Here is an 18,374-nt window from a genome sequence, read left to right as displayed (position 1 = left end):
AGAGAGAGGGGCCACGCGCGAGTGGGGCTCCGGGTGCCACGTGGCGGTGTGTCTCTGCTGGCTGTCTACCCGCTTCCCGTTGCCTGCCAGTAACGGGGAGTGTTTGTGAACTGTAAGAAGTGAAATAAAAGGACCGATTCCACAAGCCGTCTCCAGCGTGTTATTACACATCTGGTCATAATGACCGGTGCACAAATGCTCATCAGAAGACCACTGGGAAATAACACAGCCCTCTGGGAAATAACACAGCCCTCTGGGAAATAACACAGCCCTCTGGGAAATAACACAGCCCTCTGGGAAACAACACAGCCCTCTGGGAAACAACACAGCCCTCTGGGAAATAACACAGCCCTCTGGGAAATAACACAGCCCTCTGGTGTACTTGGGTCGTGGGGTCACTCGATCCTCAAGAGGGAAGGACACAAAGCAGGGAATCCACTCATCGCCTCCGACTCGTCTGCCGTTGCTGTCGTTACTTACCGGCCTGTCCCCCCCCTCGTTACGGTCACCGGGAGGAGAGCAATGGGGTGGAGCGGTTTACATCTGCGTCAGCCACACGATAGGAAAAGCGTTCCGCCTGCACGCGACACTGCAGATGCTGCTCTGCGTCTACGGAATGAATAAAGCGCCGAGATGACGACGAGGAGGAAGAAGAGGAAGAGATCGAAGGTTTGTCGTCGTGTTTTTTTTATTTTGCATCTCATTTTTTTTTTGTACAAACGACGCCGAGGTAAAAGCTCTGCGTACGCGCGCGCGAGACGGGCACATGGAGACACGTAGAGAGTCAGAGAGAGACACAGAGAGAGAGACACAGAGATAGACACAGAGAGAGAGAGACACAGAGATAGACAGAGAGAGAGACACGTAGAGGGTCAGAGAGAGACACAGAGAGAGAGACGCAGAGAGAGAGAGAGACACGTAGGGAGTCAGAGAGAGAGACACACAGAGAGAGAGACACAGAGAGAGACAGAGGGAGACACAGAGAGGGAGATAGACACAGAGACAGAGACACAGGGAGAGAGACGCACAGAGAGACCAAGAGACAGCATCTAACAAAAAGCAGCCGATCAGGGATGGGAGAAACTTTAAAAAAAATTGAGTTGGAGATTTCCGTCCCGTTAACGCAAAAAAAAAAAAACAGGAATATCATCATCGTCGTGCTGGTCGTGGTGACCGTGGTAATATTAATAATAATAACATAGTACACAACAACATAGTACACAATAACATAGTACACGTACAAATCGTGACGGACGGAGCGACCCATATTCACAGTTACCGTCCCAGCGACCACGGGGCTGAGACTAAACACGCGAGCGAGAGAGAGAGCCACTGGCGGCATGCTGCCTTCCTCCAGCGCTCGCCCCCCACGCTCGCCCACCACGCACACTCACCTCGTACTCACCACGCACTCACCACGCGCTCACCACGCACGCTCACCTCGCACGCTCACCTCGCACGCTCACCTCGCACTCTCACCTCGCACGCTCACCACGCACGCTCACCTCGCACTCACCACGCACGCTCACCTCGTACGTCCCCCACGCGCTCACCACGCACGCTCACCTCGCACGCTCACCTCGCACTCACCACGCACGCTCACCTCGTACGCTCACCACGCTCGCTCACCTCGTACGCTCACCACACACTCACCACGCACGCTCACCTCGTACGCTCACCACGCACTCACCTCGCACTCACCACGCACTCACCACGCACTCTCACCTCGCACGCTCACCTCGCACTCACCACGCACTCACCAGCCCTCACTCCGCACCCCCCACGCTCACTCATCTTGTACGCTCACCTTGTACTCACCACGCACTCACCACGCACTCACCACACACTCACCAGCCCTCACTCCGCACTCGCCACCACGCTCGCTCACCACACACGCTCACCTCGTACTCACCACGCATTCATCAGCCCTCACTCGCTACCAAGCACCCCCCCCACGCTCGCTCACCACGCGCTCACCATGCACCCCCCACGCGCTCACCACGCGCTCACCAGCACTTACCAGCACTCACCCCACGCTCACCATGCCCTGACTCCACTCACCAGCCCTTGCTCCACAATCACCCCGCACTCACCAGCACTCACTCCACACTAACAAGAACTAGCCCCACTCACCACATGCTCACCAGTGCTCACCCCACCCTCACCAGTGCTCACCCCACCCTCACCAGCACTGGCTCCACACTCACCCCACAACATTCGCCCCACACTCAAGCGAAACCCCAAGCTCATGCCAACTTCACCACCCTAACCACCCTCACCTGACGCCGATCCAGCACTCTCCGCACTCACCCAAAACTCACCAAACAGACCCACACTGATCACACACACCCACCCCACCCCTTTCACACTCGCACCATGCTCACCCACTACTGAACTCACTCACCCAGCACTCACCCCACACTCAAGTAACATGACCACCACAGCCCTCACCCTCAAATCACTCATCCATCACAAGTTAACTCACCACTAAAACTCACCCAGCAAACTCACCAACCCCACACCGTACACTCACCCCAAACACAGTACACTCATCCCAAACACAGTACACTCATCCCAAACACAGTACACTCACCCCAAACACAGTACACTCACACCACCCTACATCTCACATTCTCACCGCTCACACCTGCACCCTCGCCCCCACGCAATCAAACGTCACACACTCACCCCACACACTCACCCCACACACTCACCCCACACACTCACCCCCCCACCCAACAACACCCACCCCCCCCCCATCAATGCTCCCCCCACCCCACGCTCCCCTGCCGAGCCAGCCCCAGGCACGTGACCTTGACCTTAACCGTGACCCCGGCGACTCTCTGCGTATCACACGCCCGTCACCTAATTGACACCGGACCCAGCCACCCTCTCCACCCTCTCCACCCGCGACCTCCCGCGACCTCCCGTGACCTTCCGCGGCCAGGGCCGCTCGCGATTCGCGTGGCCCAGAGGACGCCACGGACAGGCCGGAGCGCGACCTCTGCCCCCCTTCCCCCCCCTACCCCCCCCCCCCCCCACCAAACTTGGCACGCACCTACCACAACCCTCGGCCGAACGCAGGGGGTGACACAAAAACACGGGACCATTATTATTGAGTTTTGTTTTTCTCTCGTGTGGATCAAGGCGCAGTACCCTTGTGTACTCCAGTGGCAGGCGCCTTAACGCCCGCGGACGGTGACACGCGGACTCGAGTTAACTCGTAATTATAATTAATACAATATTATTACATTATTATTATTATACACACGCACGCACGCGGTTACAACATCGATCGTCGGCTCGTAAATAGTCGGCGGCCGCGGCCACCGCCGCCCGCCGCCGCCGCCGCCGCCGCCGCTGCGGCTGCTGCTGCTGCCACTGCGGCTGCTGCTGTGTCCACGTCTCTCCGAAATTCAAGGCGCCGTCGGTGAAGGCCGCTCAAACCCTGACGAGACCCCCACGCCCCCCCATACCCCTCCCCCGCACCCCCCCCACGCCCCCCCCCGCCCCCCCCGGTACCCCCCCCCCCCGGTACCCCCTCCAGCCAGCACGCGACGTGACGTGAGGGCACAACGCGACACGCAACCCAGCGAACGGAGCCACGCACCCCCCACCTCTACCACCCACACCTGTACCCCCCCAGCCCCCACCTCTACCCCCCCAACCTCTACCCCCCCAACCTCTACCCCCCCCCCCCCCCGCCATGGCACCGTAGCGTTTCCCCAGAGCGGTCGATTATGAACATTATTTATTTATGAATATTTTATATATAAACTTGTAAATTTTTGCCGGCCTCGGCATCCGCAAGTGACCTCCGAGCCCCCCGTGACCTCCGAGCCCCCCGTGACCTCCGAGCCCCCCGTGACCTCCGAGCCCCACGTGACCTCCGATCCCCCGTGACCTCGGTGCGCGGTCGCCGCCCCCCCCCCCACGATGCTACACAAAAGTCTCTCACGAAGAACTGAAGTTAAGAGAGAGACAAATATATGTGTGTGTGTGTGTATATGTGTCTGTGTATATGTGTGTATGTGTGATGCAGTAAAAACAACAACAACGACGAAGCAGACGGAGCGGAAGGAGCGAGCGCAGAGAGATGAGGGGCGCGACGGCGAGAGGGAGGCCGGCCCCGGTGTCTACCCAGTGTCCACCCAGCGTCCACCCAGTGTCCAGTGTCCACCCAGTGTCCACCCGGCGCCATGACACCGCACCGCCACTGTCACCGCCTACCCGGCATCCACCTCCAGCCCCGCAACCGCACCCCCTAAGCCCGCGTCACCACGTGGCCCGCCTCACCCGCTGACTGGCATCACCCCCTACTCGTCGCCCCCTGACCCTTCACCTGACTCGTCGCCCCCTGACGTGCACCGCCCCCTGACCCTTCACCTCTGACTCGTCGCCCCCTGACATGCATCGCCCCCTGACCCTTCACCTCTGACTCGTCGCCCCCTGACCCTTCACCTCTGACTCGTCGCCCCCTGACATGCACCACCCCCTGAACCTTCACCTCTGACTCGTCGCCCCCTGACCCTCCACCCACATCTGACCCCCATGACCCACACCGCCCCCTGCGTCCACTCCAGGGTCGCCCCTTGCCCCGCTCACGGCTCCCGGGATGAGAAAAGTCAACGACGCGGCGAGACACCAGATGGAACCCAGGTGGGGGGAGTTCAAGGAGAACAGGGTGAGCTCACACGGGAGTGGTGAGTAGTGAGTGGCGAGTGGCGAGCGGCGAGCTCACACGGTGGTGAGTGGTGAGTGGTGAGCGATGAGCTCACACGGTGGTGAGTGGTGAGCGGTGAGCGGTGAGCTCACACGGTGGTGAGTGGTGAGTGGTGAGCGGCGAGCTGACACTCAAGCGGTGGGCGACGAGTGGAGAGGTCGCACAGGGGCGGCGAGCAGAGGCCATGGGCTGCGAGGAGCGAGTTCAAATGCACGTGGTGAGCGGTGAGCGGTGAGTTCACACGTGGGTGGTGAGCGGTGGGTGGTGAGTGGTGAGCGGTGAGGTCACACGTGGGTGGTGAGTGGTGGGTGGTGAGTGGTGAGCGGTGAGGTCACACGTGGGTGATGAGTGGTGAGCGGTGAGCTCAGACGTAGGCGGTGAGTGCCGCGTGGAACTCGGTGAGGCACTGCACCAGCTGCGTGAACTTTGGCCTCTCCTCTGGGTCCAGCGCCCAGCAGCACGCCATGACTGCAAACCTGCACGTCACCACCACCACCACACCGTCACCACCACCATCACCACACCACCACCGTCACCACACCGTCACCACCACCATCACCACACCACCACCGTCACCACCACCATCACCACACCGTCACCACCACCACCACACCGTCATCACCACCACCACACCGTCACCGTCACACCGTCACCACCACACCGTCACCACCACCACACCGTCACCATCACCACCACCACCACACCGTCACCGTCACCATCACCACCACACCGTCACCACCACACCGTCACCACCATCACCATCACCACACCGTCACCACCACCACCACCACACCGTCACCACCACCACACCACCACCACACCGTCACCACACTGTCACCACCACCACCACCACGTCACCACCACCACCACGTCACCGTCACCACACCGTCACCACCACCACCATGTCACCACCACCACACCGTCACCGTCACCACACCGTCACCACACCGTCACCGTCACCACCACCACCACTACACCACCACCACCACACCGTTACCACCACCACCACACCGTCACCACCACCACCACACCGTCACCATCACACCATCACCACCACCACACCGTCACCATCACACCATCACCACACCACCACCACCACCACCACACCATCACCGTCACACGGTCACCATCACCACCACCACACCGTCACCATCATCACCACACCACCACCACACCATCACCACACCATCACCGTCACCACACCGTCACCATCACCACCACCACACCGTCACCACCACCACACCGTCACCGTCACCACCACCACACCGTCACCGTCACCACCACGACCACACCGTCACCACCACCACACCGTCACCACACCGTCACCACCACCACCACACCATCACCGTCACCACACCGTCACCACACCGTCACCACCACCACAAGGTCACCACCACCACACCGTCACCACCACCACACCGTCACCGTCACACCGTCACCACCACACCGTCACCACCACCACACCGTCACCACGTCACCACCACCACACCATCACCACCACCACACCGTCATCGTCACACCGTCACCACCACCACCACGTCATCACCACCACCACCACCACACCGTCACCACCACACCGTCACCACCACCACCACACCGTCACCACCACCACACCATCACCATCAGTGTGGTATTACAGTGTTGTGCAGTAGTGCGGTGTGGTGAGTGCAGTGTGGTGAGTGTGGTGTAGTGCGGTCAGTGCGGTAGTGCATCGAGTGTGGTGCAGTAGTGCAGTGTGGTGCGGTGCGTTTGGTTCAGTACATTCTGCGCAGTGTGGCGGTGTGGTGCGGTGCGGCAAGTGTGGTGAGTGAGTGTGGTGAGTGTGGTGAGTGTGGTGAGTGAGTGTGGTGAGTGTGGTGAGTGTGGTGAGTGTGGCGGTGTGGTGCGGTGCGGCAAGTGTGGTGAGTGAGTGTGGTGAGTGTGGTGAGTGTGGTGAGTGTGGTGAGTGCGGCAAGTGTGGTGAGTTTGGTGAGTGAGTGTGGTGAGTGTGGTGTGGTGAGTGTGGTGAGTGGTGAGTGAGTGTGGTGAGTGAGTGTGGTGAGTGTGGTGAGTGTGGCGGTGTGGTGCGGTGCGGCAAGTGTGGTGAGTGAGTGTGGTGAGTGAGTGTGGTGAGTGTGGTGAGTGTGGTGAGTGCGGCAAGTGTGGTGAGTGAGTGTGGTGAGTGTGGTGAGTGTGGCGGTGTGGTGCGGTGCGGCAAGTGTGGTGAGTGAGTGTGGTGAGTGTGGTGTGGTGAGTGTGGTGAGTGTGGTGAGTGTGGCGGTGCGGTGAGTGGTGTGGTGAGTGTGGTGAGTGAGTGTGGTGAGTGTGGTGAGTGTGGTGACTGAGTGTGGTGAGTGTGGTGGTGAGTGTGGTGAGTGTGGTGGTGAGTGTGGTGAGTGTGGTGAGGTGAGTGTGGTGAGTGTGGTGAGGTGAGTGTGGTGAGTGAGTGTGGTGAGTGTGGTGTGGTGAGTGTGGTGAGTGTGGTGAGTGAGTGTGGTGAGTGTGGTGTGGTGAGTGTGGTGAGTGTGGTGAGTGCGGCAAGTGTGGTGAGTGAGTGTGGTGAGTGAGGTGTGGTGAGTGTGGTGAGTGTGGTGAGTGTGGCGGTGCGGTGAGTGTGGTGTGGTGAGTGAGTGTGGTGAGTGTGGTGAGTGTGGTGACTGAGTGTGGTGAGTGTGGTGGTGAGTGTGGTGAGTGTGGTGGTGAGTGTGGTGAGTGTGGTGAGGTGAGTGTGGTGAGTGTGGTGAGGTGAGTGTGGTGAGTGAGTGTGGTGAGTGTGGTGAGTGTGGTGTGGTGAGTGCGGTGAGTGTGGTGGTGTGGTGCGGTGCGGCAAGTGTGGTGAGTGTGGTGAGTGAGTGTGGTGAGTGTGGTGTGGTGAGTGTGGTGAGTGCGGCAAGTGTGGTGAGTGAGTGTGGTGAGTGTGGTGTGGTGAGTGTGGTGAGTGTGGTGAGTGTGGCGGTGCGGTGAGTGTGGTGTGGTGAGTGTGGTGAGTGAGTGTGGTGAGTGTGGTGAGTGTGGTGAGTGAGTGTGGTGACTGAGTGTGGTGAGTGTGGTGGTGAGTGTGGTGGTGAGTGTGGTGGTGAGTGTGGTGAGTGTGGTGAGTGTGGTGAGGTGAGTGTGGTGAGTGTGGTGAGGTGAGTGTGGTGAGTGAGTGTGGTGAGTGTGGTGTGGTGAGTGTGGTGAGTGTGGTGAGTGTGGTGTGGTGAGTGCGGTGAGTGCGGTGAGTGTGGTGAGTGAGTGTGGTGAGTGTGGTGAGTGTGGTGAGTGTGGTGTGGTGAGTGTGGTGTGGTGAGTGGGGTGAGTGTGGTGAGTGTGGTGAGTGAGTGTGGTGAGTGTGGTGAGTGAGTGTGGTGAGTGAGTGTGGTGAGTGTGGTGAGTGTGGTGAGTGAGTGTGGTGAGTGTGGTGAGTGTGGTAAGTGTGGCGAGTGTGGTGAGTGAGTGTGGTGAGTGTGGTGTGGTGAGTGTGGTGAGTGTGGTGAGTGTGGTGAGTGTGGTGCGGTGAGTGTGGTGAGTGTGGTGAGTGCGGTGAGTGTGGTGTGGTGAGTGTGGTGAGTGTGGTGAGTGAGTGTTGTGAGTGTTGTGAGTGTGGTGAGTGAGTGTGGTGAGTGTGGTGAGCGAGTGTGGTGAGTGTGGTGAGTGTGGTGTGGTGAGTGTGGTGAGTGTGGTGAGTGTGGTGTGGTGAGTGTGGTGAGTGCGGTGAGTGTGGTGAGTGTGGTGTGGTGAGTGTGGTGAGTGTGGTGTGGTGAGTGTGGTGAGTGTGGTGTGGTGAGTGTGGTGAGTGTGGTGAGTACGTACAGCTCGTCAGGGCAGTTGCAGGGTTGGGGGATTCGGAATCCGTCCTTGAGGTAAGCCGCCATCTCGAAGGGGTCGATTTCAGCGTACGGGGTCTGTCCCAGCGTCATCAACTCCCACAGCGTCACCCCAAACGCCCACTGCACACACACACAGATAGGAACACACACACAGAGTGACTAGGGGTCGGCACGGTTTGGCTCAAACCACCAAACCGCGGTTTGAACCAAACCACCAAACCGCGGTTTGAACCGAACCAAATCGGTTTGGTTTGGCTCTGTTTGAACTGGTTCGGTTTGGTTTGGGGCTACGAAAACCGACTCGGTTTGGCTCGGACAGGGTGGAACCGGCTCAAACTAGTTTGGTTGGTTGTGAAGGCCGAGTATAGCAATATCAAGGACATGATGACGGACATTCTCAACCAGCGCTACCCAGCGTTGACGACGGACGCGGCGCCGAAGGCGGCGCCGCGTGGCGGCATTAACATCCTCTTTGACATGGTCTACGCGCCCAACGCTCACGACGGCGCCGCCTCCGAGGTCGACCGCTTCCTGCTTGAGCCGACTCAGGACCTGAGCATGGACGTCGTCGAGTGGTGGAAGCTGTACGGCGGCAAGTACCCGCGCATACGACGCGTGGCCCTCGACTATTTGCCTATCCCGGCGTCGTCCGTGCCCTCCGAGAGAGCAAACTCGGCCGCCAAGCGCTCCTTTCTCGACCGACCAAACCTGCACAAGTGCACGTTCAAGGCCGAGATGTGTGTGCGCTCGTGGGCGCGGATGTTGCCTAGTGTTGGGGTTTCCCTGCCATTGAACTACCACACTGCGTTCAAGGACATTGGGCGTGCCAAGCTTGAGGAGATGGCTGTGGACGACATCGTCGTCCAGTACTTGCTAGTGAATCTCAATATGAAGAAAGCCTGCGTAGACATTAGCGATTAATACACTTGATATTTGTATTGAATGCGAATATTGTTTGCCGCGCATCTTTTCGGTTCAAGCCAACTCAAGAGGTTTGGTTTAGCTTAGTTTGGTTTGGTTTTGGTTTGGTTTGGTTCAGTCGTCGCTGGTTTGGTTTGGTTTGGTTTTCTCAATTTGAAACCAGTTTGAGTCGGTTCAAACCGTGCCGACCCCTAAGAGTGACACACACAGTAACACACACACACACAGTAACACACACACACAGAGTGACACACACAGTAACACACACACATAGAGTGACACACACAGAGTAACACACACACAGTAACACACACACACAGAGTAACACACACAGTAACACACACACAGAGTAACACACACAGTAACACACACACAGAGTGACACACACAGTAACACACACACAGTAACACACACACACAGAGTAACACACACACACAGCGTACGGGGTCTGGCCCAGCGTCATCAACTCCCACAGCGTCACCCCAAACGCCCACTGCACACACACACACACAGTTACACACACACAGAGTGACACACACACACAGAGTAACACACACACACAGTAACACACACACAGTAACACACACACACACAGAGTAACACACACAGAGTGACACACACACATAGTAACACACACACACAGAGTGACACACACAGTAACACACACACACAGAGTGACACACACAGTAACACACACACACAGAGTGACACACACAGTAACACACACACACAGAGTGACACACACAGTAACACACACACACAGAGTAACACACACAGTAACACACACACAGAGTGACACACACAGTAACACACACACACAGTAACACACACACAGATAGGGGGTCTGGCCCAGCGTCATCAACTCCCACAGCGTCACCCCAAACGCCCACTGCACACACACACACACAGTTACACACACACACAGAGTGACACACACACAGAGTGACATACACAGAGTGACACACACAGTAACACACACACAGTAACACACACACATAGTAACACACACACACATAGTAACACACACATAGTAACACACACATACATAGTAACACACACATAGTAACACACACACAGTAACACACACACACAGATAGGGCGTCTGGCCCAGCGTCATCAACTCCCACAGCGTCACCCCAAACGCCCACTGCACACACACACACAGTAACACACACACAGAGTGACACACACACACACAGATAGGAACACACACACAGAGTGACACAACAACAACAACCGCCATTCGCCACTAAGTGGCGGTGACGTCACCGGAGCGACAGACCAGGTAGCTTCCACACAGCAGAGTTACACAACCAATGAAAAGACATTGCCGCTCGACTGATTCAGAGTGAGACCTCTGCTGCGTCACCACAGAGGGAGCGTCATGGGTTGTACCACGTCGCTGGCGGGAGGGGGAGGGGTGGTGGGGGGCGTCACGGGTCATACCACGTCGCTGGGGGGGGGGGGGGGGATGGTGGGGGGCGTCACGGGTCATACCACGTCGCTGGGGGGGGAGGAATGGTGGGGGGCGTCACGGGTCGTACCACGTCGCTGTGGGGGGGGAGGGATGGTGGGGGGCGTCACGGGTCGTACCACGTCGCTGTGGGGGGGGGAGGGATGGTGGGGGGCGTCACGGGTCGTACCACGTCGCTGTGGGGGGGGGGGGAGGGGTGGTGGGGGGCGTCACGGGTCGTACCACGTCGCTGGGGGGGGGGGAGGGATGGTGGGGGGCGTCACGGGTCGTACCACGTCGCTGGGGGGGGAGGGGTGGTGGGGGGCGTCACGGGTCGTACCACGTCGCTGTGGGGGGGGGAGGGATGGTGGGGGGCGTCACGGGTCGTACCACGTCGCTGTGGGGGGGGGGGGAGGGGTGGTGGGGGGCGTCACGGGTCGTACCACGTCGCTGGGGGGGGATGAATGGTGGGGGGCGTCACGGGTCGTACCACGTCGCTGTGGGGGGGGAGGGATGGTGGGGGGCGTCACGGGTCATACCACGTCGCTGGGGGGGGAGGAATGGTGGGGGGCGTCACGGGTCGTACCACGTCGCTGTGGGGGGGGAGGGATGGTGGGGGGCGTCACGGGTCGTACCACGTCGCTGTGGGGGGGGGAGGGATGGTGGGGGGCGTCACGGGTCGTACCACGTCGCTGTGGGGGGGGGGGGAGGGGTGGTGGGGGGCGTCACGGGTCGTACCACGTCGCTGGGGGGGGGGAGGGATGGTGGGGGGCGTCACGGGTCGTACCACGTCGCTGGGGGGGGAGGGGTGGTGGGGGGCGTCACGGGTCGTACCACGTCGCTGTGGGGGGGGGAGGGATGGTAGGGGGCGTCACGGGTCGTACCACGTCGCTGTGGGGGGGGGGGGAGGGGTGGTGGGGGGCGTCACGGGTCGTACCACGTCGCTGGCGGGGGAGAAGTCGTGGTGGAGGAGGCCTTCGAGGGCCATCCAGCGCACAGGCCGGTTCACGTTGTCCCCCAGGCAGTGGTAGTCCATGGGGAAGAGGTCGCGAGCCAGCGCCGTGTCCGTGATCTTCACGTGCAGGCCCTCGTCAATGCTGCACACGCACACAAAGACACCCCGTGTAGCCTCAACAGACTGTTGGGGCAAGTGTTGTTCGGCGAGTAGCACTGATCAAGGCCGGCGCTGCGGCGCACGAGGGGGTGGATGGTCAGCACCACGCCCGGCCGCCTTTGTCTCTCCCAGTGGCGATTTTTACTACACACCGCACTGGGTACTTATTTGAGGCCGAGTCGACCTAGGGGAGGCCCAGGACCGGTTTAGAAAATCGTCACCGGTGTTGGTGGCCGTGAGCGGGAATCGAACTCGGGTCGCCGCGTTCGTAGCGCAGCGCGCTAACCGCTTTGCCACCGCTCCCCACACACATACAAAAGACGAAACAACGATCCCTCGTGTAGCCTTAACAGACTGTAGGGGCAAGTGCTGTTAGCGAGCACCTATGAAGGCCGGAATGGTACATGAACGAGGGGGTGGGTGGCCAGCACCACGCCCGACCGCCTTTGTCTCCCCAGTGGCGATGTTTACACATCGCACCAGGTACTCATTTAAGGCTGAGTCGACCTAGGGGAGGCCCAGGACTGGTTCAGATAATCGTCACTAGTGTTAGCCGTGAGCGGGAATCGAACCCGGGTCGCCAGGTTCATAGCGCAGCGTAGCGCTAACCGCTACACTACCGCTCCCCACACACACACGCACACACGCACGCACACACGCACACACGCACGCACACACACACGCACACACACGCACACACACGCACACGCACGCACGCCACACAAGCTGGTGTGACACGGTGGGGGTCACGCGTGTGACGAGCGGGGGGCGTGAGCTTACACGCAGTTCCTGGCGGCGAGGTCTCGGTGCACCACCTCCCGCTTGGTGAGGTAGCTCATGCCGCACGCGATCTGGATGGCGATGTTCACCAGGTCTTGCTGTGACAGGCTCTGCGATCAACACAAAGACAAAGATCCCCCATGTAGCCTCAACACACCGTTTGAGGCAAGTGCAGTCCGTTTCAAGTTTTAAGTTTCATTTATTAGGTATAGCCCTGTGAGCCATTCGGCTCTTGAATCGGGTGCAACCGCAACAAACAAAAAACAAAAACATGAAAAAGAAAACATCTTAAAGTGAATATGTGACTGAGTGCAAACAGAAAATCCAAGAAAAGACAGCAAAATATTGCAGAAAAAGCACCGTACACCAACGCTGTGTGCAGAAATCCCAGTGGGATGCAAGTCAAACAACAACAACCACAAGACAACTTAGATTAAGGCCATCAGTCTAACTCTGTACTACAACAAACAAACATGGTCAAACCGTGAGCACCGATTAAGGCCGGCACGGCACACGAGGGGGCGGGTGGCCAGCACCACGCCCGGCCGCCTTTGTCTCCCCAGTGGCGACGTCTACACATCACACCAGGTACTCATTTGAGGTTGTGTGGACCTAGGGGATGCCCATGACCGGTTCAGATAACCTGGTATGAAACTTAGGTTGCCGGGTTCATAGAGCATCGCGCTAACCGCTGCACCACCACTCTCCATTCTGTGCTGAATTAAACAATTAAATTCTCACGACGTTTCGACTGCAACACAAGCAATCATCATCGGGTGGGAAAACCACGGCAAGAAATAAAAAAAACGCCACAAATTTTCTTGCTGTGGTTTTCACACCCGATGATGATTGCGTGTGTTGCAATCGAAACGTCGTGAGAATTGTATTGTAAATGTTTTATTATTTTATTATTTCCCTTCTACATGACTTTACCGAAAGGACCAAGAATATCATATTAAACTAAAAAAAATAATGTAAATTAAATTATTAATTTAAACTATTTAACTAAACTATCTGAGAATTTTATAGTTAAATTTTTTATTATTTTATTATTTCCCTTCTACGTGACTTTACCGAAAGGACCAAGAATTTAGCTTCGGATTGGCCACGTTTTGTTCACGCAACAAACCCCTTTCCTAATTAGCTGTGTCGGTGGTGGTGGTGGCGGCGGCAGCGCATTTAACGACACATTTAGATTTATTGGTTCTTTCGTTGAAGTCACGTAGAAGGGAAATAATAAAATAATAAAACATTATAAAGTTCTCACGAATTTCCCACAGCTCTGTTTCTTCACCCGAGAACGGCTGCTTGCGTCGTGGCCGAAACGTCGTCAGAACTTTATTATTTTTTTAATATTTCCCTTCCACGTGACTTTACAGAACGAACCAAGAATATGAATCCCTGCCGTCACAAACGCTTTAAATCGACACATTTAGATTGACGCGCTCCAACCACAAAAACTGCGGTGCTGGTGGTGGCGGTGCTGGTGGTGGCGGTGCTGGTGGTGGCGGTGCTGGTGGTGGCGGTTGTGGTGGCGGTGCTGGTGGTGGCGGTGCTGGTGGTGGCGGTGCTGGTGGTGGCGGTGCTGGTGGTGGTGGTGCTGGTGGTGGCGGTGCTGGTGGTGGTGGTGATGATGGTGGTGCTGGTGGTGGCGGTGCTGGTAGCTGTGGTGGCGGTGTTGGTGGTGGCGGTGCTGGTGGTGGCGGTGGTGGTGGTGGCGGCGCTGGTGGTGGCGGTGGTGGTGGTGGCGGTGGTGGCGGTGCTGGTGGTGGCGGTGCTGGTGGTGGCGGTGGTGGTGGTGGCGGCGGTGCTGGTGGTGGCGGCGCTGGTGGTGGCGGTGCTGGTGGTGCTGGTGGTGGCGGTGTTGGCGTTGCTACTGGTGTGGTCGTGGTAGTGCCCAGGTGAGTACACCTGCTGGGGTTTAGCAGCCCTTGTGGTGGTGGTGGCGGTGTTGTTGTTGTTGCTGTCATTTGTGGTGTTGTTGTAATTGGTGGTGTTGGTGGTGTTGTTGTTGGCAGTGTTGTTAGTGGTGCTGTTGGCAGTGTTGTTGTCGTTGTTGGTGGTGTTGTTGTTATTGTTGTTGTTATTGTTGTTGACATTAGTGGTGTTGTTGCTGGTGGTGGTGGTGTTGTTGTTGGCCGTGTTGTTTTTGTTGTTAGCAGTGTTGTTGTCGTTGCTATTGTTTTTGTTGTTGTTGCCATTAGTGGTGTTGTTGCTGGTGGTGGTGTTTTTGTTGTTGCCGTGTTGTTTTTGTTGGCAGCCTTGTTGTAGGCGGTGTTGTTATTGTTGTTGTTGATGTTATTTTTGTTGTTGATGCCTGTGTTGTTGTTGATTCCTGTGTTGTTGTTGTTGGTGTTGTTGTTGATGCCAGTGTTGTTGTTGATGGTGTTGTTGTTGTTGATGCCTGTGTTGTTGCTGCTAGTGTTGTTCTTGATGTTATTGTTCTTGATGGTGTTGTTGTTGTTGATGCCCGTGTTGTTGTTGTTGTTGTTGCCAGTGTTGTTGTTGTTGCACACCTGTGGGTTGTTGGCCTCGGCCAGCTTGCACTGGCGCAGGAAGAGCTTCAGGTTCCCCCAGCTCATGAGCGGCAGCAGCACGAGCGGCCGCTCGCCCTCGTCCACGCACACCGCACAGATGGGCAGCAGGTTCCTCGTCACGCACACACACACACACAGTCATCATCACACACACACACAGTCATCATCACACACACACACACAGTCATCATCACACATACACACACAGTCATCATCACACACACACACAGTCATCATCACACACACACACAGTCATCATCACACACGCACACAGAGTCATCATCACACACATACACACAGTCATCATCACACACGCACACCGCACAGATGGGCAGCAGGTTCTTCGTCACGCACACACACACACACAGTCATCATCACACACACACAGTCATCATCACACACACACACAGTCATCATCACACACACACACAGTCATCATCACACACGCACACCGCACAGATGGGCAGCAGGTTCTTCGTCACGCACACACACACATACAGTCACCATCATCATCATCACACACGCACACAGTCACCATCACACACACACACAGTCATCATCACACACACACACAGTCATCATCACGCACACACACACAGTCATCATCACACACACACACAGTCATCATCATCACACACACACACACAGTCATCATCATCACACACACACACACACAGTTACCATCACACACACACAGTCATCATCACACACGCACACCGCACAGATGGGCAGCAGGTTCCTCGTCACGCACACACACACACAGTCATCATCATCACACACACAGTCATCATCACACACACACACAGTCATCATCATCACACACACACACACAGTCATCATCATCACACACACACAGTCATCATCACACACACACAGTCATCATCACACACGCACACCGCACAGATGGGCAGCAGGTTCCTCGTCACGCACACACACACACAGTCATCATCATCACACACACAGTCATCATCATCACACACACACACACAGTCATCATCACACACACACACAGTCATCATCTCACACACACACAGTCATCATCTCACACACGCACACAGTCATCAGCACACACACACACAGTCATCATCACACACGCACACAGTCATCATCACACACACACACAGTCATCATCACACACGCACACAGTCATCATCACACACGCACACAGTCATCATCACACACGCACACAGTCATCATCACACACACACACACAGTCATCATCACACACACACACAGTCATCATCACACACGCACACAGTCATCATCACACACGCACACAGTCATCATCACACACACACACAGTCATCATCACACACACACACAGTCATCATCACACACGCACACAGTCATCATCACACACACACACAGTCATCATCTCACACACGCACAGTCATCATCTCACACACACAGTCATCATCACACACGCACACAGTCATCATCACACACACACACAGTCATCATCTCACACACACACAGTCATCATCACACACGCACACAGTCATCATCACACACACACACAGTCATCATCACACACACACACACAGTCATCATCACACACGCACACAGTCATCATCACACACGCACACAGTCATCATCACACACGCACACAGCCATCATCACACACGCACACAGTCATCATCACACACGCACACAGTCATCATCACACACACACACAGTCATCATCACACACACACACAGTCATCATCACACACGCACACAGTCATCATCACACATGCACACAGTCATCATCACACACACACAGTCATCATCACACACGCACACAGTCATCATCACACACGCACACAGTCATCATCTCACACACACACAGTCATCATCACACACACACACAGTCATCATCACACACACACACAGTCATCATCACACACACACACAGTCATCATCTCACACGCACACAGTCATCATCACACACACACACAGTCATCATCTCACACGCACACAGTCATCATCACACACGCACACAGTCATCATCTCACACACACACACAGTCATCATCACACACGCACACAGTCATCATCACACACACACACAGTCATCATCACACACGCACACAGTCATCATCACACACACACACAGTCATCATCTCACACACACACCAGTCATCATCACACACACACACAGTCATCATCACACACACACACAGTCATCATCTCACACGCACACAGTCATCATCACACACAGCACACAGTCATCATCTCACACACACACACAGTCATCATCACACACGCACACAGTCATCATCTACACACACACACACAGTCATCATCACACGCAAACACAGTCATCATCACACACGCACACAGTCATCATCCACACACACACACAGTCATCATCACACACACACAGTCATCATCACACACACACACAGTCATCATCACACACACACACAGTCATCATCACACACACACACAGTCATCATCTCACACACACACAAGTCATCATCACACACACACACAGTCATCATCACACACACACACAGTCATCATCACACACACACACAGTCATCATCACACACACACACAGTCATCATCACACACACACACAGTCTCATCACACACACACACAGTCATCATCACACACACACAGTCATCATCACACACACACACAGTCATCATCACACACACACACAGTCATCATCACACACACACACAGTCATCATCACACACACACACAGTCATCATCACACACACACACAGTCATCATCACACACACACACAGTCATCATCACACACACACACAGTCATCATCACACACACACACAGTCATCATCACACACACACACAGTCATCATCACACACACACACAGTCATCATCACACACCACACACAGTCATCATCACACACACACACAGTCATCATCACACACACACACAGTCATCATCACACACACACACAGTCATCATCACACACACACACAGTCATCATCACACACACACACAGTCATCATCTCACACACACACAGTCATCATCACACACACACAATCATCACACACACACACAGTCATCATCACACACACACACAGTCATCATCACACACACAC

At 56.1% G+C, this 18,374-nt stretch overlaps 1 protein-coding gene across 3 annotated transcripts in view; it reads right to left on the bottom strand.

Moving 5' to 3' along the window:
- Positions 1-4,550: 4,550 nt before the first annotated feature.
- The window catches only part of RYK (receptor like tyrosine kinase), an 88,147-nt gene continuing 74,323 nt past the window's right edge, over positions 4,551-18,374 (bottom strand). For all 3 annotated transcript variants that reach the window (XM_061575182.1, XM_061575184.1, XM_061575183.1), the window contains exons 12-16: positions 15,296-15,428; positions 12,780-12,889; positions 11,823-11,982; positions 8,495-8,631; positions 4,551-5,199 (exon numbers count right to left, since the gene is read on the bottom strand). In XM_061575182.1, coding sequence (XP_061431166.1) covers positions 5,088-5,199; positions 8,495-8,631; positions 11,823-11,982; positions 12,780-12,889; positions 15,296-15,428 — 652 coding nt within the window. In that variant the 3' untranslated portion in view covers positions 4,551-5,087. The remainder of the gene's footprint in view (positions 5,200-8,494; positions 8,632-11,822; positions 11,983-12,779; positions 12,890-15,295; positions 15,429-18,374) is intronic.

This window comes from Lethenteron reissneri, chromosome 57 (genome assembly GCF_015708825.2).
Source record: "Lethenteron reissneri isolate LAM-NWPU_2019-01 chromosome 57, ASM1570882v1, whole genome shotgun sequence".
In the NCBI taxonomy this organism is placed as follows: Eukaryota; Metazoa; Chordata; class Hyperoartia; order Petromyzontiformes; family Petromyzontidae; genus Lethenteron; species Lethenteron reissneri.
Note: the sequence above shows the minus strand (reverse complement) of the source record. Positions and strands in the feature narration are given on the sequence as shown.